The sequence below is a fragment of the Haliotis asinina genome, chromosome 9, assembly GCF_037392515.1.
Source record: "Haliotis asinina isolate JCU_RB_2024 chromosome 9, JCU_Hal_asi_v2, whole genome shotgun sequence".
Taxonomy (NCBI): Eukaryota; Metazoa; Mollusca; class Gastropoda; order Lepetellida; family Haliotidae; genus Haliotis; species Haliotis asinina.
In genome coordinates, this window is record NC_090288.1 from 19,746,102 (window position 1) to 19,770,355 (window position 24,254).

At 40.0% G+C, this 24,254-nt stretch overlaps 2 protein-coding genes across 2 annotated transcripts; one reads left to right on the forward strand and one right to left on the reverse strand.

The window, feature by feature from the left end:
- The first annotated feature begins 9,544 nt into the window (after positions 1–9,544).
- LOC137296412 (uncharacterized) lies at positions 9,545–10,948 on the forward strand. Its single transcript, XM_067828208.1, has one exon. The coding sequence runs from the start codon at positions 9,545–9,547 to the stop codon at positions 10,946–10,948; it is 1,404 nt and encodes a 467-aa protein (XP_067684309.1).
- A 595-nt stretch (positions 10,949–11,543) lies between these two features.
- Positions 11,544–23,155, reverse strand: LOC137296356 (prestin-like). Its single transcript, XM_067828139.1, has 19 exons — positions 23,053–23,155; positions 22,535–22,885; positions 21,150–21,260; positions 19,685–19,902; positions 19,295–19,459; positions 18,731–18,892; positions 18,017–18,099; positions 17,260–17,407; positions 16,791–16,904; positions 16,394–16,471; positions 16,205–16,300; positions 15,291–15,397; positions 15,069–15,138; positions 14,638–14,808; positions 13,692–13,865; positions 12,333–12,387; positions 12,002–12,123; positions 11,764–11,859; positions 11,544–11,652 (listed from the first exon to the last, which is right to left on the reverse strand). Exons 1-19 carry the CDS (start codon positions 23,060–23,062, stop codon positions 11,647–11,649), a joined length of 2,337 nt encoding a protein of 778 aa, XP_067684240.1. The 5' UTR covers positions 23,063–23,155; the 3' UTR covers positions 11,544–11,646.
- Between the last annotated feature and the right edge of the window lie 1,099 nt (positions 23,156–24,254).

A 24,254-nucleotide genomic window follows, 5' to 3' on the forward strand; every position in this document is an offset into this window, starting at 1 on the left:
CAACTGAGGTGAAGTCATTTTTACTTCATTCCAAATGTATTATGAAAACAAATGAAACACTTTGGAGGTTAATCATCTGCCCGTGGCAGAAATGGTAAAAAACTATTAGGACGGAAAACGTCTCTATATTTTGTCTCATAACCCTAGTTAGTTTATGGTCATACTAGTATGATTCTGAAAATTAATAAAAGAACACACGATCTGCTTATACTCATAGTAAATTTCTAACATAACAGCAACATTTATGCATTGTATAGAATGCCAATGTGGATCCTATTTCACACACATACGCGATCTAGTGTGTTTTTTCTGTCATACAGATTCTGCTGAATGCTACAACAAATAAATTAAAACAAAATGAAAAAAAATGAATGTAAAACAGACTAATTTTATAGCAACGATGTCAGGCTACTACCTTGTTCAGGAATGTATCCATCAATATCCACGTAAAAGAAATCGTATTCCATTCATCTGCAGCTGGTAAGTAATCCTGCTCTGTGTCGCGTGTCTTACAACTGTCTCATTTGCGAGAAAGTAACACATCGTTTCACGTCTTTCGTTGGTGAAAACCAGATAAACCTCTGATTGGTCTCCCAAGATAGCACACCTGGCAACTAATTGTATGATGTCCACTATTCTAAGTAATTTAGTTAACCAATAATGAGCAATCAATCAATCAACGTAAGGGTGGTTAATTCTTTGAAGGGAGGATGTTGTTTTTGCACTTACACTTTACGACAGGGTGTAGTCATCCACACACACTGCCTTTTGACAAATCCGCTAGAAGATAAAAGTAATTAATCAATCAGTGAGTTATCGGTTAATCCTTTGATCGATGTTTGTTTTTGTAACTTAGTTGATAAGCCCTCTTGCATCACTTACATGCACATATTACATAACATACAATACATTTGCCATTACAGACCTTAATTTATAATGTTGAGTATTTACTCCAGACAGGAGAAATGCCAAATGGGAACCTTTGTTGAGTAACCGAAGTTGTGTTACTACTAATTATACCTGTTATAAATTCATGAATTGACCATCAAGAGAATGATGACAAATAACACGTGTAGGTTTACACCATCAAACGCGAGTTACAGCAAGGAAGATGTAATCTCTGTGTCGCATGCAGCCTGAAAACACTTATGGGCCGAAACTGTTTTGAGGATACCAACGAATTTCGTTACATAAGGAATGCACACGGGCATTTGCTGTGTACTTGGGTAAATAGGTGAAATAAGGGTTTTTTACGTAAGAAAATTTTCAGATTTCTCTACCATAGGCAAAGTCATCGTTTTTTGTTTACGAATTCAAATAAATCAACTGTGTGTTTTTATTATCATAAATAATAAACCATTGTAGCTACCATAGCTACCAAAAGTTTCGTAAGATATTTGCTATCACAGCTGAACCAACACTCAGAATTACCTAAATATAAAGCCTTGCAATCTTCCGTACTGAAACAAATGGCTACATGCCTGTAGACATCATATTTTCCATGTAACATGATTAAATATCAGGTTAAAAACACTGAAATAGGATCAAATTGGATCAGTAACTATACCATCCAAGCATCCGAAAAGAACTACACTGCTGGGATATTTGGTTACGATCAGACAAGGAATACCATGGATATTTTTAAAGAAATGGCATATGATGGGCATCCGGCCTCCCGACTGTTTAGGTGAAGAAATTCTGCTAATATGGACAGGAGCCCAGTTCCTTTGTCCGTCACGGTCGAAGGAGCGGGCGCTGACCAATTTGCGGTTTGATTTCGTAATTAGACCGTTGGCGAGAAACATTATTCGCTCCGCATCAGTGCCCCTTTAAGGCATATATTCAGCTGGTTGAATCATTAATGCGGAACTTCTACCTCATAACCTATCCTAGTTATCCTCTTTTACGAAAGATCTCTAAATGGTTTAAGCGTGCATGAATATATTTACTTACATTGTGACATAGACTAAATGTACTTACATAAATTCAGTTGTTCTCTCGGCCAGGTAGCCTTATCCATTACAGGGAGCCAGCTGCTATTGTTGTGATGTTTAGCTCAACAATCGTAAATGAACGTGCAGGCACATGCCTAGTACCGTGCATTATGTACTCGCGTAAAAACAAAGAAGACGCTACTGTATCAACATGTAGATACTGTTTATATTTTCCGAAAAATTCAGGCTAATATCTTTTATATATTAAGGTGGAACAGAACAGCAATTCAACCGACTCCTTTGTCTGAATGACGTAGGCTGGTCTCAAATGTGAACTGAGGGCTTCCTTTTTGCTGCTCAGGACCAGTCACTTCCCACTCGCAATCGCCAGCCATGTGATTCTTAATCAAAATGTGAACATGAAATGTCGATTATGCAATGCATTTACCGAGTATTTGTCAATGGATGCCCTACCTTGGCACAAACAGCATATCTTAAAAGACATGATGCCATGACTCGCTGCTTTTACTACCATCTCCGCCATGATTGTTGCTTTGACCCCGAGGTCCATCCATGGTACGACCCGGCACATGTCCAGGGCGTCCTGGAAAATGATGCTTTGAAACTTCTCTGGAATAGGCCAATATACAGCCTGAGACTAATTGATTTCAACAAACCTGATCTTGTCCTTTTTGGTAAAGCCAGTAAATATATTTATGCCATTAGATTTTCTATAACTTTCGACAGCAACGTGATTGGCAAGATTAAGGAAAAACATTAAGGATAAACATGCGGACCTTGACTTTGAAATGTCCGGGAGTGCCCGGGGTTTCCAATTGGAGCACAGTGACAGTGCAGAAGGCTGGAGAGTTGGGGAGTTGAAGTGTTGTTCTTGGTGGGTTCGACTAGGCAGCAACATCCCTGAGCTGATGATGAGCCTTACCGGCCTGGCTGTGCTAGGATCACCCGAACCCTTTCTGCTCCATTTCTATCTTAATCTGAAAAAAACCCCATAAACACCAGCGCGTTGTCATTTATGCGTATGATTACTCTTTGTAACATTATAAAATCTTACTCTATTCCTGCTAGTTTAGAAAGCTGAAAGTTGCATTCCTAAATATGTTGGAGGCGCACATACAATGTCCACAATGAGACCGCCACATTGTTACAGCCAAAGCTGTCACGCCCAAGCTGGTGTTATTGCGCATATATATTGCGTTGTGTATGTTTTATGGTTTTAAAATACATCACATATTGTCTTATTATGATGCATTCATTCAATGCATAATCACACTATTTAGTTTGAGAGTAGGGAGTAATTCATGAGTTGATAACATACACACATGAGCATTAATCAAGCACCACCATAAATAATTGTCGATTGTGGATCAATGAGGGATCAAAGCAGAGAAGTCAACCAGTTATATCTAAATACATGCAGTTAGCAGTTAGAAATTCACGTGCTATCTCAAATGCATTCTTTTTCATGCTAACGTTCTGTCATGGTACAAGCGATTGAGGGTATAAAAAAGGTGAAATGAAGTATTCTCATTGCTTTCTTATCGACGCATCTGTAAGTGAACAGAGCTGATTTTGAACGTTTTCGGACATGTCGAGGCTTAGGCCTTCTGAAAATACCAGATGGCAGATTACTGGTATTCATGAAGCTGGTTTGTCCTGTCGCAGCACTGGGTCCAGATTGAATATCAATCACGCTGTCATAGTCGCCTTGTAAGGTAACATGCGGCCACTGGTTACGTCAAAGATCGTCCACGATCAGGAAAGTCGAGAAAGACCACTCCCGGAACGTTCCCTAGTTTGCCTAGTAAGACACAGGCCCATGACCAGTGACAAAGATCCCAGAGAACAATGAAGAGTGGGCGTTCGTCTCTCAACCAGCACCATCCGAAGGAGGCTCAGGTCTGCTGGACTTAGTACATGTCGTCCAACCAGACGTCCCTTACTCACTGACAGACACAAGGCTCAACGTTTGGCGTGGTGTAATCAACGGCAAAACCACCATCTGAGGACATGTCGCAGGATCCATTGGTCCAATGAGAGCCGTTTTCTTCTTCGTGTTACTGATGGCCATTGGCGATTTTGGAAGAGTTATGACTCTTATCAACAGAAGATGATGCGTGCAGCTGAACCCTTTGGTGGCTCTGTAATGGTGTTTGGGTGTATCTCCTATGACTGTAAGCTGAATCCTATCACCATTCAAGGGACACTCAATGATCAGAGATACCAACAGGAAGTACTGGAAGCTGCTGTTGTCCCACATTTTGATAACCACGCCCTCGACCAGTCGGTCAGTATTTATGGACGATAATGCCAAGCCCCATCGTTCCAGAGCTGTTATCGCATACTTGCAGAACAACGCAGTCGACAGATTACATTGGCGAGAAGCTCTGATCACAACCCAACTGAGCATTTATGGGACCATCTTGGGCGTCAAGTTCAATTAAAGGATCCACCTGTTCAAAATCTACAGGAATTAGTCCAGGTTCTACATTACGAATGGGGAGGCATGGGGAGGAGTGTCGCAGCAGTTACCCGTGCAAGGATGTCACCATTACTGCTGACTTAGGACTGAACAGTGAACGGGTTTTTTTGAGAACTTTGTACACGTTGGACCACAAACATTGTCTGTGTGACCATAGTTTTGGACATGATTATTGATAACGTTTTAGTGACCCAATATGACGGTCAATAAATTACAGCCGAAAGTAGCAGCAGTGTTGGTAGTTGATGGATTGACACTTTAGATGGTTCAGTAAACGAAATTATAACCATGTTTGTTTTCCTTATCATGAATGGCCTGTGTGTTGTGTTAAACACAACCTTATAGCATGAAAATGGGTGGTTCTTAATTAATGCTCATGTGTATATTAAAATGGGTTGTTTATGAGAAGTATGAGAACACCCTAATGCACTCAATAGACCCTTGCACACTTACCCGCCTCTCTTCCCTCCCATGCACTCCACCATAGTGGGTCACCAGATCAGGCTTCTCTGCTTGCACTGCACTTGTGGTAGGCGGGACAACACAAACTACTTTGAGTATACCCGTACCGCCTAATTTTCAGACTAAGAAAATCTCATACTGTCTAATTAGCTCAGTGCCCAGACCATCTACAGGGTGCAGTCACTGGAGCATATTACTTCTTAGGGAGAGTCTTTTTGATACGACGGGGGTGCTGGAGTAGGGGCATATGATAATTATAACAACACTCAGTGCAGTGAGATGCTGTTATGCCTTCACAGCTTAAAAAGATAAATACTTGAGTAGAGAACTTCCTACTGTTATTGTTCCTACTGAGTTTTGCAATACAACATATGTTTAGAGTCGAAACAGAAAGAAATACACTTGAGAAGTTTAGCTTGCGTTGAGAAGGATATATTTCTATATATAAATAAATGGTTCCGACACACTGTCAGTCATTGCTCAAGATGGCAAACGCGGCAGTAGCTGTATCATTCATCAATGCGGCGGACGACATGCATACCACGGCGGATCAACAGAACCAAGGCTGACACAACATATTGGCATTGCTGCGAGTCAGGATGCCATACAGACCGTAGAGGATCGACTAGTGAAGATCGGACCAGACCACAGCCACCCTCCTAGCCCCTACATATTGGGGATATGGATGGAAGCCAGGATTCTTGAGAATGTGTTCAGAGATGTGTTCAGACACATTCTCAAGAACCCTGGACATTCAATTCGATGGGAGGACACTAGGATACTATCTACCAACAACAACAATTGCCGCCAAAGGAAACTACAAGAGGCCATCGAGATCCGGAGACAGAAACCAGCAATCAACCATGACCAAGGAGTGTACATACCAAGTGCCTGGGACTTTTTGATAAATTAATCTTATCTATCTGTGTACATTCTATCTATGTAATTCATTAGTGTTTACACAACTGTGAGCCAATGTATAGCCAATCTACCTGTGTACATCCTTGTGTTTAGCACATCATCAACCCTCATGTAAATCATGTACATCATCCTTAATCCCCAATCATGTGTTATGTAAACATCATCCAATCATGCGTAATGTATCACCATTGGCTTCCATCCTTATCCCCAATCATGTACATCGTCCTTATCCCCTATCTGTGTTATGTAAACTATCATCTGTAATGTATTACCATAGGCTTCCATCATTGTTTTCATAACTATCGGCTTCCTATCAGTGCTTGATTATACTGGCTTCCAGCTTTCGTTAATTCTTTCCACTTGTTACTTTGTTATTGTTTTACCTGTACATATATAAATATAGCTCTGTACCCCATTCTCCTTCACCTGAGGAATGAGTAATTCTGAAACGTCGTGTTCTCATTATAAAGAAGTTGATATCCATAAAATCTTCATTCTTATGTATTTCACTTCTAAATGCCTTTAAAAGACTTGATGTGATAGACCCCTTACATGTCTCAAGTTGGACTCTTCCATTCCCATACTGCCTACAATCTGTTAATCTGGTATGGGAGGACACCAGCTACTTACATGGAAGTATATATCAGTCTTATGTGTCTTGCTGGTTGATTTTCACTCAGTCACAAACATATGGAATTCGAGTATCATGAAACATTGTCAAAAACAGTGAAAAACAAAACTGAAACACTCCAGCACCATGGTTGATTCAAATGCCCAAACACAACAACTAGTGCATGTGGAAGACAAACCATCCATGCAGCTTGTAGCAATTGGGTCCTGGCAATTGTGAATTGGTCTCAAGGGTTTAGAACATAACAATACTGTCTGTACATTCTTTTACAGGAAACGGTGCCATAAACTCATGGAAAGCAGGCTGTAGTGTTTGGGCAAACACTGTGCTGGAGTGTTTCAGCTAGGTGCTTGTTTTTCACTGTTTTTCACAATGTTTCATTTGACTGAAACTCATCAAATATTGAATCAGTTGCTTCACTGCGTGTACTAACATTCTTTTAAAATGCCCATTAAGTACACAAAAAGTTGCATTGACCTTAAAGTATAAATGACCTCACAAAGTTTAAGTATATGTATGATGATCAAATTTTAGGGTGTTCCCATACTTTTTTTTGTAGTATGTGTTAGAAGTTCCAGACAGGATACTCTTGGATCGTATGGAATGTTGCCTAACAGTAAGTTTATATTCTATGTGTTTTTGTCTTCGTATCATGTTGTCTTCACTATTGGTATCTGACATACTGCTGAACCCGTGAAGGTCCCGGGGTAGAATAGGCCTTCAGCAACCCATTCTTGCCATAAAAGGCGACTCAGCTTGTCGTAAGAGGTGACTAACGAGATCGGGTGGTCAGGTTCGCTGACTTGGTTGACACATGTCATTGGTTCCCAATTTCGCAGATAGATGCTCATGTTGTTGATCACTGGATTGTCTGGTTCAGACTCGATTATTTACAGACCGCCGCCATATAGCTGGAATATTGCTGGGTGCGGCGTAAAACTAAACTCACTCACTCACTCACTCTGACATACTGCTGAGAGTACACTCCATTGTTTGTCTTGAAACCAGTGTAATGTCATGTTGTGATGCTATGATGTCACACTCGATCCGCTTCTTATGGTGTACACGGCCACTAACCCCTCAGTCAGCCTTAGTCAGCCTGAGCCTTAGTGTGCTCTATGCTGATACTGAGAGACTATATATCTGTGATCCCAAGGACAAATGGTATATCCTTATGGTGTAAAATTTCAAAGACATATCTCAAACTCCCATCTGATTTAATCATAGGATGTGTTTACATGCCGCCTGAAAACAGTAAATATGCAGATAAAGAACACTTTACGCAACTCGATACTGAGAGATTATATATCTGTGATCCCAAGGACAAATGGTATATCCTTATGGTGTAAAATTTCAAAGACTTATCTCAAACTCCCATCTGATTTAATCATAGGATGTGTTTACATGCCGCCTGAAAACAGTAAATATGCAGATAAAGAACACTTTACGCAACTCGAATTTGATATTGTTAGTATGTCTACACTTACCAACTATGTGTGCATAACTGGTGATTTTAATGCTCGCACAAAGGACTTACCTGATTATACAGTTATTGATGACTTTTTTAGGGATAATGACCAAATTGACGAATCCCTATTGTACTCTAAAGTTGAAATACTAAGTGCAAATAATATCAACACTGAGAGACATAGCATGGACAAAATTGTAAACTCATATGGTTATAAGCTCTTGGATGTGTGTAAAAACAATGGTGTGTATATTGTTAATGGGAGAGTTGGCAGAGACAAGGATATCGGAAAACATACTTGCAAGAATGCCAGTGTTGTTGACTACTGTGTTGCCACGGCCGAAATCTTTCCTCATATAGAGGATTTTGAAATATGTGATTTTGATGGAATATTATCAGATGTTCACTGTGCTCTTTCAATCAAGTTAAGATGTGAGGTGAAGGTATGTAATCCTACACAAGTAAGTGAAAAGGGTACTACACGTATAAAAATGAATCCATGGGAATCCTGTAAATGTGACGTTTATGTAAACCAGCTTGATAGTAATGTATTGCATGAAATCGATAAGCTAATTGACTCTATCGATTCTAGTAATGTATCAGATTGTATAAATGGAATTACGAATGTCATGTCACAAGCACTTGTTGACGCAGCCAAGAATACATTTGGGTGTAAAAGTACCCAAAAAGGACGTAAATCAAATCAAAAACCATGGTTTGATAAAACATGTAAACTGGCCCGAAAGAATTACCATAAGCGCAAAAGATTATATGGGTTACATAAAGGCAATGTTGAAAGAAAGCTATTCGTTTCGGCCAGTAAATTCTACAGAAAAACTATAAGAAAGTCTTACAAATTATTCAAAAACAAATGTATACAGCGGTTGCGTGAGACAAAAAGCAGTGACCCTAAAACATTTTGGGGTATCCTGAAATCATTTGGTAAAAGCGCAGATCAGCCATGTGAAATTAAAATCGACACATTATTTAACCATTTTAAAAACCTGAATACCGATGTCCATAACGATAATATAGAAATGAGTGATGCGTTTTCAGTTGAGATAGCTGTGTTAGACAGCCGGATCACTGAAGCTGAGATTACGGCATGTATTAAAGATTTAAGAAACAACAAAGCCTGTGGTTTAGACAATGTACGTAATGAATATATCAAAGCCTCTGCTGATGTAATGCTACCAGCCTATGTTAAATTGTTTAACCTGGTGCTAGATCCTGGAGTTTTTCCTCAAGCTTGGTCAGACGGTTACATAAAGCCCATTTATAAAAGCAAGGGTAGCCAAGCCGACCCCAATAACTACAGGGGGATATCCATTGTTAGTTGCTTAGGCAAGTTGTTCACGGCAATCCTATCCAAGCGCCTACAAAAGTTTTCAGACAATGCGAATTTGATAAGTGAATCACAAGCTGGCTTTCGGAAATCTTATTCCACAATAGATAATATATACATTCTTAAAGCTCTGATAGAGATATATCAAAATATGAGGAAGAAACTGTTTTGTGTTTTCATCGACTTTCGTAAAGCATTTGATACTGTCTGGCGCTATGGTCTCTGGCTAAAATTAATTAGAAATAATATTGATGGAAAATGTTTTCGAGTTATCCGCAACATGTATCAAAACATAAAATCCTGTATTGTATTTGATGGAATCGAATCCCCTTTCTTTTCCTGTGATATTGGTGTGAGACAGGGTGAAAATTTGTCACCATTTCTGTTTGCTCTGTATTTGAATGACCTAGAATCTTTCTTTGCTGAACACAACTTTACTGGTCTGAAGTCAACTCGGAGTATGTTTGAAGATCATATCGGTTCGTACATTAAGTTGTTTCTCCTGTTGTACGCAGATGATACTGTAATACTTGCAGAATCAAGTGATGATCTTCAGCATGCATTAAATATTTTCTCAGAATACTGCAAAACATGGAAACTGAATGTTAATATATCAAAAACTAAGGCTGTAATATTTTCCAAAGGAAGTTGTAAAAAATGTCACCTCTTCAAACTTGATGATGAACATATTGAGGTTGTAAAAGAATACATTTATCTTGGTATTTTGTTTAACAATAATGGACGTTTTTGTAAAGGTATTAAACGACTTCATGCTCAAGCTTCCAGAGCCATGTATGCAGTATTGCGAAAAATAAGAATGTTAGATATGCTACTAGACTGCCAGTTAAAAATGTTTGACCAAATTGTACAACCCATATTACTGTATGCCTCAGAAGTATGGGGATACGAAAATACACAGCTCATAGAACGTCTCCATCTAAAGTTTTGTAAATACATTCTTAAGGTTAAAATGACAACTCCTGATTACATGGTATACGGCGAGCTGGGCCGATACCCGCTAGATATCTCTATAAAAATCCGAATGCTTTCTCATTGGTGTAAAATGCTAGTACTCCCACACAAACTGTCATCCAAAATATACTCTCTCATGTATAACCTGAAGTCAGCCTGTCCTAATTATACGTTTAACTTACTTTCGGCAATAGAAAATATCTTACGAGATACTGGCTTTTACCATGTATGGATGTCACAGTCTATTGTTTCTCCAAATGTTTTAAAAACTAATGTTAAACGGGTTCTCATTGATCAGTTTTATCAGTCATGGAATGCAACAGCAAATGCTTCCTCAAAAGGCAAATATTACATTCTTTATAAAGAAGTACCTAATCTAAATCCCAATCTTCTGGAACTGCCTCCAAATCTTAGAATATGGTATACACGCTTCAGGACAGCTAACCACAGATTACCTATAGAAACTGGAAGATGGACAAGTATCGCTGTTTCTGATAGGAAATGCACACTATGTAATGATGCAGTGGGCGACGAATACCACTTCCTTCTAATATGCTCAGGTCTAGCAACGCTAAGAAATAAATATCTGCCTAGGTACTTCTGTAATAATCCTTCATTAGATAAATTCATCTCAATAATGAAATCACATTATAAACCACTCACTTTGAAATTAGCTAAATACATCAAGGAAGGTTTATGTCTGTACAAATGAGACTGCCATGTGCAAAATTGTAATTCTCTTTTTAGTGTTGACTTGCACAAACCATACTGTACATATTGTAAATCATCTGTATGTTCTCTGTGTCACTTCGTGTGATTTATGAGAATAAACTTCTTCTTCTTCTTCTTCTTCTTCGATACTGGCGTTGTGTCATGATGTCATTGTGTAATGCCATGGTGTCAAGCTGGGTGTGTCATCCCACGGGGTCAGTGGTCATTAACCCCTCAGTCAGTGTGAGTCGCTCCAGACCCGATTACCACGGGGGTGTCAGCCAGGTGTTTATTTGAGTCACCACCACAGAAGAACCGAGACTATGTTCTCCAAAGCCATTGCTCCCTCTGAAATGAGGTCATGCTTCTAGACTAGTTTATGACCAATGAGTTCACGAAGTTGTTTCATGAGGTCATAAAACATGGCTGATATTTTTTTCTATTTCAGTCCATTTACAACAAACGGTAGTAAAGCAACATCAGTAATATTTTACGCTGAAGCAAATCGGATAAATCAATATTAAGCCTAACGCTCCATTTTCACCTTCTTTGATGCTTTAAACATGTCTGGTTTAAAAACAAGACATCAAAACTACTTCGATAAAAACGGTTTATTCAGACTACAGTATATACAGACACCAGAGGGGCTGTAATAAGTATAGCACTTCCTCACTGGCCAGCTCCTGGAACAGCACGTGATCACAGCTGAAAGAGGAAAGAGTAGGTAAAGTTAACCATCGGTGTCCTCACCATTTTCGTCAGTGTTATGGACTAACGGAGTTGACGTGCACTCTGGTTTTCATCTCATCTACTTACAGTAATATCATGACTGGCGACATCATCATCGGGGAGGTCCACCTGAACGAAGTCGCCCTCTGCTAGTATGTAGTCACTGCCATAGCTACCCAGAGTCTGAAACATACACACATGGTGTCAATTAAATGTGCGTGAGTGGATGCATGTGTTTGTTTTTCTTCCCAATCGAAATGATGTCCTCCTGTAAATTGTATTTGTCATGCACTGACCAGAAGAGACAGTTTAAGAGTATACTCACATCCAATGAAACTGATTTGGACCTCTGGGCACACATGACGGCGTGATGTATTGTTGCACAAACATGACGGCGGTGAATGTTTGTGTAGAAACCGGACTTATCCAACATCGAGCGGACTGTATCTAGATTGAGAAACATTTATGTTGATGTTATTATCCATAAAGATTGCCAGTATTCTACGTTCTAACTTCTAAACTGTCACTCAAAGAAGAAAACATTTATGTGGTATTTATCTGTTAGCATATTCGTACCATTTGTGAAACTATATATTTGCAAACAATAAATGGCAAGTGACATATTTGTTCAAAGCCACAAATTTACTGGGACGTACCTTTACATTCTCCAAGATAGATGTCTATGTCGACGTCTTTGTAGGACTGGACAATCTGAAATCAGTCATTTGAAATTTGTATATATGATTATAGCAAGTCATCACAACCGAATGTGTCGATTTTACGTCTTAAAATGGTAATTTTTCTGAGCAAATATTTACATTACATTTACATTCGGTTTAGCAGTTGTCACAGAAAAAATACGACTAAATACTATCAACAAAATATTCATTATTTGAATATATTTAAGATATTTTGATCATTATCAACACTGTGATGATGGACTGTTTCCAAACACTGTACTTTATCTGTTTATTGAACATTTATTAGTATGCTCGGCACATACAGAAACTGTGAATACAAAAATTTAAAATCTAAATTTATCAAACCTGTGTAGACACGTAAGGATTTAAACTCAGAAATTAGTGACATGTATCCAACGTGCCTGCACGTGCCACGTTTCGTGACGTCAATTGTTTCGTCCTTGAGCCGTGCAATTTGTTGTTGCATGTGCATTCCGGGAAGGAGAAACTTGAGCAAATGAATGCCTCACAAAACTGGAAAGCTCAGCTCCTGCCCCTGCGATCGTTCAAAAAATTAAACGGCAATTGAAACGCTTAGCATGTCAAGGCTAACCTCTGCACGTCATGGGGCCATTGGGAGTGTCGGTGGTAGAATGTTTCAACAACAAGTGGCTTCATGTTTACACTGCGACCAGAACATCATTTCTGCACTTGTGAGACGCTACCAGAACACAAATGACGTTATCAGTAGGCCACGTTCTCGACGTCCACGTGTAACAGCAGCGCCAATACAAGACAGACGGATAAGTGTGATCCATCTTCGCCACAGGTTTCAGACTGCAGTGATGACTGCCCGAACCATCCCTTAACTTTGCCGTATTCCCCCAATACAGTTCGACAACGTTTACGTCATCACGGAATCAGACCACGACATCCCGCTATACGTCCTATAGCTAGATTTTGAGAGAATCTGGCATGACATCCCACAAGCCTTCTTTGCACGTTTGATAGGCTCCATGCGTCGTCGGTGCACTGCTGATTTCAATGCCAGTGGTGGACATACCCGTCATTGAGCTTGTGACATGGTCGTTTGGCCTCTGTCCCGCTTGTGGACTCCTGACGTCGTTGTGATTGACATTTCAATTGAAATTCTCCCGACTTGGTCTCATGATACCTCCATTAAAGTTTATATGTACCGTTGACATTGTTATCGTACTTATCACCTGGGATAATATTTTGACAATGCACAATTTCTTTGTGTGCCTAGTATATATCCAGTGTTTCGAAATCTTTCAATAATGTATCGATATTTATTGGACATGTTCTATGGATTACCTCATACAAAACCTTCACAGTTACGGAGTCGATGTACTGTATGGTTGAGCCATCAATGACGACGGCATGAATCTCCTCTTTCAGTTCTTCTTTGGTCATGTAAGATGTAGTCTTCTCATGACCCAGCCCTGTACATGGTGCTTCAGGCCAACTCTTTTGAGCGTCCAAACATACCTGTAATACAATGAATTGCATCTCTTTTACTTTATGATTCTTACGTCGTCATCTCAGATATGGAGTGAAATCATTCATGTGTATTGTGTGTAGCTGATGGTGTCACTTGTAGTGTATTGTGTGTAGCTGGTGTCACTTGTAGTGTATTGTATATAGTTGATGATATCACTTGTAGTGTATTGTGTGTAGCTGATGGTGTCACTTGTAGTGTATTGTGTGTAGCTGGTGTCACTTGTAGTGTATTGTATATAGTTGATGATGTCACTTGTAGTGTATTGTATATAGTTGATGATGTCACTTGTAGTGTATTGTATATAGTTGATGATGTCACTTGTAGTGTATTGTATATAGCTGATTGTGTCACCTGCAGTGTATTGTGTATTGTTGATGTGTCACTTGTAGTGTATTGTGTATAGCTGATGGTGTCACTTGTGTATTGTGTATAGCTGATGGTGTCACTTGTAGTTTATTGTGTGTAGCTGATGTGTCACTTGTAGTGTATTGTGTATAACTGATGGTGTCACTTGTAGTGTATTGTGTGTAGCTGATGTGTCACTTGTAGTGTATTGTATATAGCTGATGGTGTCACTTGAAGTGTATTGTGTGTAGCTAATGGTGTCACTTGTAGTGTATTGTGTGTAGCTAATGGTGTCACTTGTAGTGTATTGTGTGTAGCTGATGGTGCCACTTATTGTATAGCTGATGATTTCACTGTTGATGTAAAGAGTGTGTTGTATCGTTTCAGCGGCGGTATACAGAGACACGAGGGTACCTGGTGGTGTCGGAGAATGACATCGGCCTCTTTCAACCTGTCCTTCTTCCTCCTCAACTCCTGAGGGTCCAGACCGGTTTCCTTGATCAGCTGGCGGCGGAAATGTTCCATGTTGGCGAAATACAGCGGTGCCTCGAATCGGAAGATCTTTATACCTGGTATTTCTTTGGCCTGAATATAGATTTATCATTTAGCCCTAATATATCTCATGTTTTTACATGTCGCACCGAGTCACGTATCGACACACGTTTTTTCATAAATTTGTTCTACTGAAAAGGAAAATTATGTTGGGAAAACACAGTTCCGTCAGTGTAAAGTGGTGTTAAAGTTACAGAATTACTTCATTTAGTAATGCAGGGTCACAGACCCTTTCTCATAAAACTTCCAGCAACAGCAGTCAAGATCATCACGTTTAATGTACACATACTTACACCTGGGTACACCTTCTTGTCCACATAGGCCTCGGTTCCAGCCAGGTTACCCAGAAGACAGGAATAGGCCCTGCAGCACCAGAATCAGATTCATACTCAAATCACCGTGTATGACATTGTACACTGCTGATTTCTGAAGAACAGTCACATAAATTCCACATGAGCTTTCAATATACATCATCTGTCATTCACGTTATGTTTCGCAAGAAGTCGTGCACTTGCCTCTGTGTTCTGAGCAGCACAGGAACAAGGTTGTAAACTAGCCCAACAAGCAGCCCAAGGTCCACGTCCAACAACACCGTGGCGACAAACACCACAAGCCACACCGTCTGCAATCATCAAACAAAGAACTGCTTGTCAAATTGTCTTGCAATGTTTTCCAAAATCTACAAAATCTGTGAAACTTTTGTAAAATTATAATAGTGATAAAAACGTAATTAACCGAAAATGTGACAGACATGAGGACACAAAGTTTGTGTAAAATTAATCTCGGGTATGCAAAACAATAACTGTTTTGCCCATGCGATCCATCCACGAAACCGTGATACCGATAAGCAACGTGTACATATTCCCGGACATTGCCCGTCATTCCTCGTGCCCGAGCTATTCTTAGCCGAGTCATGTGGCCGAAGGTGTCATGTCGGAAATCATCTGTGACGATCTGAGCACTTTGTGGACTGGCATCGCCATCTTGCTGTTCACATTTCAGGCGATAATTATGGGTATCTGAACTACACATTTCGTGGTCAGTCAATGTTCATTCACAAAAACTACAGAAAATGGTTAAAACTCGAGGCCTCGGCATTCTGCTTACCTCTGCTTCCACCCAGTCTCATTGTAAACCCACCTGTTTGACAGTACCATTCTCCGATATTATGAAAATGACACTGTTTGACTTTGCAAAACATTCTGATAAGTTTCCCTATCGATATTGTCCTTTTTATGCTTGGATGCTCAGATTCATCAATATTTGTCTTATTCCATGCGGAAAGCGGAAGCAGATGTGATGTTCTATTATGATTAGACGTTGTGTTCTGGTGCAATGCCACTGCATTGTACATGTACACATCAAACATAAATGCAATCTAAGATTTTGGTTCCCTTATTGGTTTGCGTAGCATATATTCTGTACGTACGAAATCTATTTTGGAAACTTTCCAAAGTCTTCTGGCCTCAATGATCTGTGTGAACAATCCTTTCAGAGACACCAGAATTATGGCTGCCAAAATACACTGAAACGAGAAAATAACGGGGTCTGGTGAAGCAGATTATTCTGAAGAGGTGCGGTATCAACTCGACAACACATGCATGAACAGTCTACTTACGTTAGGCAATGCCTTAAAGAGAGGTCCCATAGAAAGGAGAACTATTATGACGAGGCCCCCAGACACTAAGCTTGAAATCTGAAAACAGAGACCAAATATCAAACGATAGCATAAACGTGAGACAAATATCCAGATCACGATTAATGCCCTGTTAAGTATATGTTTGAATTCTCCTATGGATACACAACTGATTCAGATTGAACGATATATTGAAGGTTTGAATGAACTTCACGTATTCTAACAATCCGAAAGACACATCACGTAAGGAAATAGATTAGATACGAAACAGTGGTAATCAATATCGAAATTTATATACAAGACGGCGGCCAACCAGTATGTTATGTTAATGTATTTTCGTAATCCGTCTTTTCTATGATGGTCAAGTGTTTTGTTTTACCTGTGTCTTCCCGCCCACGTTCTCCTGCACCATACTCCGGGACAATGATGCAGAGCTGCAGAATGCGGAGCAGATAGGCCCAAGCATATTACACATTCCATGTGCCACCAGTTCCTGAAACAAGTAGACACAGTTTGTAAGAAAATAGTAAGCCAACCAGGCTCTGTATGTTGGTAACCAAGTGGGTCTGGTACATGTGCAGTCAAGAATACATGTATTCCAACTGGATATGGTGCATGTTTCGCCATGAATACTTGTAGCCAAGTGGATGTAGTACATGTGTCGTCAGGGATTCTTGTAACCAACTGGGTATGGTGCATATGTCGTCACGAATATAACCTGTTCGTCTAGGTATACAATGATGTAGAAGATATTTTATCAGACACTTGCCGCCGAAACGGAAAAGGACTTTTTCTAAACACATGTATAGTGACACGTTGCACAAGGGTTCATATTTGCTATTACAAACCTGGTTTGGGTTTATTTCGTAGAAATGTTTATCAGCCAATATTTTAGCCATTGAGAAAGAAATTGCAAAAGCTGTGAAACAGATTGCAAACGCCTCGCCGATAAGCTCCGGGAAAAACCTCAGTTTGGTTACGTCTGGTTTGGGCAACCTGGGACAGAAAATAAATGTAAGATAGGAATCCAAGTCTTACATCCACAAGGACAATGCATGTTGGAAATCAAGGTGATAATAACACAATGAGGATGCATGGGTGAGGTACAATGACGATATATGATGGGAAAGTGTTCACAGCCCCAGAACAGTGTACTACAGGAAGCCAGTTCGTACTAACGCAAGGGCGATGTATGATGGGGTGCCAAGTGGTACTGACAAAAGTGAAATGTTTGATAGGGAACCAAGTGATAGACAAAAGAGCAATGTTTGATAGGTAGCCAAATGATGCAAACACGTGGGCAATGTTTGGTAGGAAGCCAAATGGTACTGACCAATTGGCAATGTTTGATGGGAAGCGAAATGGTCCTGACACGTGAACAGTGTTTGATAGGAAGCCAAACGGTCCTGACACATGGACAGTGTTTGATGGGAAGCCAAATAGTACTGACACATGGACGACGTTGGATAGGGCGCCATGTAGTACTGACAAAACATTCGAAAGAAGAGTCACGGTTGGCTAAGCGTTTACACATTCCTTGCAGAATTGCATATTAAAATGAATGCAATAGATTTTAAAAACATTGAACAGAGAAATGCAGCCTACCCGCGTGGAAGTTCGCCCACCACCTCCACGTTAAACTCCGAATTGAGGTTGAGATAGTAGGATAATAGCGTACCGCCTATGATCTGCAACAGACAAACGAACACATCAAATGCATTATGTTGACTACATATCTTTCACTTACATAACGACTCAGCAAATCCTACTCGTACAACTTGACTGATAAAGAGGGCAGGTTTGAAGCCTCCTCCAAAACTCCTTTCTAAGTATATACAAAACAGCAAGAAATGAACAAGAGGGTAGTGGATATGCTCTTAGCGGTCTACGTCTAGTTTATTATAGTTATATCCTGTAATATGGTTACAAGAGGGGAGAAGACTTGAAATGCTCGTAGTACTGGTTTTGTGACGACATTAATTTACGCTGGTTACAAACGGGTAGTTGGTGAAACTGTGAATGGTAAATCTGCAAATAACATAATGATGTAGAGCAGTAATGCAGTAGAAAAACGTGGAAATTATGTTTTATGAAAATCGAACTGCTGGTTCATAAAGGAAAAGTGACCAATGTCACAAACTAAGGCTGTCTTGAAACTTTCTTATACCTTTTCGGGACGTTGGTTTTGATACGACGTGAAAGAGAGTGATATATATCGTTTTACGACATTCGAAACGCTGGTTTCAGAGTGGAAGAGTTTAAAAGTATTCAGATGCTTCTCGCGACATTCACGGACTCCTATTTCTGAAGCCTGCTCACCACCAATAACTCGATGGGTATTGGAACCTTCATCCTAGGCCGACATGACTTGTTGTTATTGATGCCCTCCTTGATGAAGATAATAGCTAAGACAGCAACGATAGTAGCTGTCATCGTCACAAAGTTAATTTCATCGATGTTGGCGAAGAAATCGCGGTATGCCTGGTGACAAAGAAAACAACATTTAAAAAGTAAGGTCATTGTACAGAGTAGCTTGGTCTCCAAATAACCTGTTTTAGACTCACGGCCATGACGTTTTCCCCAAAGAATGAGGTTATAGTTATTACATCTCTGTGAGCAATATGTCAACAATATCCCGCGCTATCACAGCAAAGACCTTCACACAATGTACCCATGTTGGCAATCAAATCCGGGGTTTCGTTATCAGAACGAACGTTTTGACAACGTGATCAGGGTATCGATTAATATTACAAAATATATCTTATAACATATGTGGTATGTATGTGTTGCTTAAAGTAATAATACTAAATAACTAGCAGGAATGGTGGCAAATGGATTCGTGATAGCAGTTAAATTACGTATTGTGTTAAGTGGTTCACTAACGTAAATGAGCTTAAATGGTCCGTTGTATCTGCCAATGGTGACCCCGAATGCAGACTGGATCTGGCTGGAGAACACATGAATAGCAGTGCCTGTGGTGAAGCCGCTGATAAGGGGGTCAGACAAAAACGTCGTTAAGAAGCCAAGCCGGAGCACGCCGAGAAGGACCTGGGAAGGAAAATTGCTTATCAACAAGAAGATAATGCTGCTTGAATTAATGATTGGTAAATAGTCTGGAAACCGATCCAGCTGAGGTATCCGGTATACCTCCAACACGCCTAATGCCTTGCGGTGATTACAGTAGCCTGTGATTATGAAGTCGGTTAGGTGTTTCGTGGAATTCTGTTCCTTAGCAACATTCTACTCACACACGGACCAAATACGAACGTGTACCTGCATGATTCCTACAGCAAATGTGACGGACATGGCGTACGCCACTTTGATTTCCTCCAAGTCCTCCATGTGCTTCTGGTATACCGGTGACGTCACATTGGCTTCCATAAGGATGAGGGACATGTTGTTGTTGGGATGAAGCAGTTCATCTCGACGAAACCTGACATAACCTCTGTCGACCACGGCTCCAACCATCAGACTGACAACGGCAAATGTCCCTGTTTTAACAAGGCAGTAGTAAGCATTGTTGACTGTTAGTGGAAATATTATAAGTGGAAATAGAAACGTCTGTTTAATTACTTTTACTCTATCACGACACGCCCACTGGAAAATTGGTTCTGTTTTTGTGTTTCTTATGTCGACCCATGTAAGTAGAAAACAAGTCAGCTTGATAAGTAGAGTAGGTGTCAGTGCTGTTTATAAACGCATTGTTGACAAAGCCATCGCAGCTCACAACAAAGCAATAACTACCAGACAATAGCACGATTAATCCCTAATCCACAATCATCTGGCACTGAAAAATAAAAGTTCAGTTCAGTCTGGCGGCATGTTAATCTTTCTAATGAGCTGTTTGTACAGGGCAAATAAATATGAAAGGGGTGCTCTGAAGAAGAGATAATTAAACCTCCGCAGTGCTTTCGGATTAACTATAAACCGTGTGGGTAATAGTGACCATCAATCAGGCGGGACTGTGATGTCTTAAGGCCACAGTATGTCACCCGTAAACAGAACATATAGGTATTTCCTCGGCAAACCAAGTATTTCCAGGCGTGAGATAAAGCTTAGTGACAAATGTTTTACTAGTTTCTTTGCCTCGTATAAATGCTTATTTGTGAAACAACTTACAGTTCGACTTTCGTGTTCTAATTGAATCATCTGGAAAGCCATTCATGCAGTGACGTTTTACAAGTCACTACATTATTTACTTATCCTACATACACTGTAAAATCTTAACATCGAAATACCTGGTGCTTCCATCTTTCTAACACAAATCGATATGGCTGACCTGTTATCACTTACCAGTAGAGGTATTACGAGGTGTTAATTGCACGACAATGCAATTCAACTTCCCTTTTGGGGGGCTCGACCACCAGGTATTCCGATATTGTTACATCGCCTTCTTATGGTGGCGAACACCAAATCATTCGGGGTACTTTTTAAAGGCAAAAGAACTTGCATTAGTGGTTAGTTGTTAAGACTGTCATGGACACCGGTGGTGCATCCACCACATACAGGCATTTCAGTTAACACAGAAGACTCTGTGAGAAATCGGTCAGATATATTTACTACAGTGTCTGGCTTCCACTGAGTGAACTATTGCTTCTTCATTTCATACGATTTGAGAATCTCTTACTCGATCCCATCGACTCCCCTGCCCTCACTGTCCCAAACCATGTAGCCATATTGGCCTCCTGTACATTCTGCCCATGGCTGTCGTTGCATGCAGGGTACATGGTTTACTCACCAACAGATATGTGTTTGGAAGACCCAAACAAAAAGTAGATGATGACCGGGTAGAAGGAGGTGTAGAGGCCGTACACCGGGGGCAGCTGGGTCAGCAGGGCATACGCCATACCTGGTGGAAGATATGACGAACACGTGGACGTTGGGCAGATGGAAACGCGCGTTGTGATATGCATGGCAGGTCAGCTGAGAGGATTATAAACCTCCCAGAACAATATTTGAGAAGCAAAATATCCCAGAGTAAAGCATCTTTGGTCCTTACTACAAGAAAACAGTACTAACAAGCATGTGTTTAATATATCAAATTACGCTCAGAGCTAAAACGCAAATGAACAGAATCTCCAGAACCTTACCTAACGTTATTCCTTACTGCCATTCTTTAACACTGCACAAGGGTTACCTTAATGACTTACGATCATCTCAGTGTTTTGCAAAAGGAGGCCCAAAACTGCTCTGTGATGTTTTGACGTGGCATGGTATAACTTATTTCACGTATACATATTTCTGCAACATGTCCTACTTCCATTCGTTATTAATAGCTCTTTCTTTTAACCGATTTGTCAACGTGTTTTAACCTCACTCCTTTAAGAAGGTTAAACTCCCTCCAGGCATGTTTTCCTAGTGCGCTAGCCATAGTACTAATACATCATTTTGACACTTGAAATTGTTTGCTGCACGATACATCGTCGCTCGTCAGCAGGACTGTTCGTGATTGTGGCTATGCGTCATTTGTTGAGGGATTATCAGACGTCATGTCGGCTGGAATATTACTTTGTGAATAATATGGTGTTCTCCCAAACATATATCAGGAGAGGAGTGAGATAGAGTAGTAGAAGAGCTTTAGTAGACAAAATGCATACTTCTTTTTCAAGAAGATTTCGAAATGCTATCTCCTCTATTGACCTTGTCTAACTATAAAACGTTCAGGACAGAAAGTATCTGCTAAAGCATACTCCATTGTACGTGTAACACAGAGTATGAAAATACTGAACATCAGTGATGGAATGTTGTTCAACCATACCGGTAGCACCCACTACTCACATCAGTCTGTACAGAAATATACTGAGTGTCAGATACATGAAGCCTCACAGTCATGACCAAATAGCTTGGTAGCGCATTCAGTACTTTAGTGGACACTACGAACAGTAGATTATTCTTAAGTTTTATGAGTGGTGCGCAAATGTTTCTGCTGCTTACAAGTAAAGAGAGCCGTTTTAGAAATCCGTTTGCCTGGTTGCAGTGAAAGGAAGGGGGCAGGTATAATATTTGTTGTTTATTTTCTTCTATTTTCCCTATCATGTTGACTAACATAGATATCTATGAGAGACATGGCAGCGTAGAACGTACAAATGCAAGTACATTGAACACATAATTGAAAGGACGTACCTTGTGGGATGTGCATTATCCCGACAGTAAGCCCCGCAATGATATCACAGGGAAAGTCGTACAGGCCACTGTACCCCTTCAGCAGTCGAACAAAGGGGAAGATATAATGGAGAAAGTTGTAACACGAGGACTTGGAGCACTTGCAAAAGGAACAGGTATCCTTAAGTTTTAAAACCGAACGTTTCAAGATGTTATTTCTCCTCACAGATACAACTGACTTCTTTTTCCTGGCCTTTGCCCGCCATTGTGCACCTGGGTTGTCTCTGGCGAGTTCCAAGAGGGACGGCGCCGTTTCATCCCGTGCCCCACTGCCCTCATCCTCGCCGGTGGGAAGACACGCATATGTGTCATCTGGGGATATACATGTTTGTTTAAGCAGATACAGATACTGAACAACTCTGAAATATGGAGTTACAACGAAAATGTTTGATTAAGATCAGTCTAAGACGACTTATAATTATGTAGGACAATTGATCAGTTGTACCTTTCTACCACAGTAAGAAAAAGAAAACACGTACCTGTTGGCATGCTTATTATTGACAGGAAAAACGATGGCGTTCAGAACAAACTAAGTACTCAGTCACAGCATCTGTCCTTGCCAGGTGAAGAAGAAATTGTGACGACTACAACACCTCGACAGGTTTGTCCTTATTTGCAGGTTGCTGTCACGTGACTGCGACAGCTGTCAATCACAACTGATGATGTCACAATTAGCACCTGGATTGACAGCCATTTGTCATGGACATTTAAACTTATCCATCCCACATACGCCGTGTTGACATTTGATTTAAAGTATGATGGTTTGTTAATAATTTATTTGTTTCACCGACTAACGAGGCTATAATCTATACACATTTAATTCAAGATTACGAACTGCCAATCGCTTAGGGATTGACGCATACAGTTCACTTGATTAGGACTTTAATGTCAGGCAATGAATATTACACGCACTTAAATAATCTCATTTTTTCTGACAAGCTGTTTTTAAGGAAGGTCAATTACTCAATTCAAATCGTTGTAGAATTTGCGTTTCCAAGTTTAAGGTCACAGACCCACAGAACATACACAATGCCAATATACATGAATATGTTATGACATGAATGAAATGTTATGTTACGAAATTACACTAGTGACTATTTACTGACTTTCGTAATTTATATGCGTGGAAACGATATTTAGAGAGTTGTGTAACAGTATATTTGCATTTAGAAGACGTAATATGCATCAATTTTCCATATGATGGATTAGTGTAGAAATATTTATCGATGAAATCTAGTCGTAATGCTGAATAGAGATTACCTGTAAGAAAGAAATTATATTTATTTTCGATGAAATTATAGCCTAATCTTTGGCATTGTGGGCATAATCTTTTGGATTCTTCTGTATTAGTATGACATTCAGTTGCGATCATAAGTTTATGACAACGGCAGCATAATCTTTTTAACGTTTCGTGATAGGTCTTCTTAACTACTTGTTTCTATATCTAGTACTGACTTGAAAGTTGACTATGTTCAACTTTCGATTTTTTTAGATGTTTTCAATCTGCCGTTCTTGATCACAGTCCACGATAAGCTGTTTGAATTATGAGATGAATATTTGTGGATTTCCTGCATCTTGTATAATCCAGGCGAAGCCAAATCCATATTGGAAGAGAATGTTCCTTTCACACGCTGCCCAAGGTAAACGGCAGGCTCCATCTAATGTATATATCACTAAACAC

What these genes read in the sequence shown, in the direction of transcription:
- LOC137296412 (XM_067828208.1), top strand. Translation starts at nt 9,545, where the DNA reads ATGTATCAAAACATAAAATCCTGTATTGTATTTGATGGAATCGAATCC.
- LOC137296356 (XM_067828139.1), bottom strand. An exon ending in TTGCTGTAGGAATCATGCAG is followed by an intron (nt 19,460 to 19,684) that starts GTACACGTTCGT and finishes TTTCCTTCCCAG; the next exon opens with GTCCTTCTCGGCGTGCTCCG. An exon ending in CTATCTTGGAGAATGTAAAG is followed by an intron (nt 12,124 to 12,332) that starts GTACGTCCCAGT and finishes TTCTCAATCTAG; the next exon opens with ATACAGTCCGCTCGATGTTG.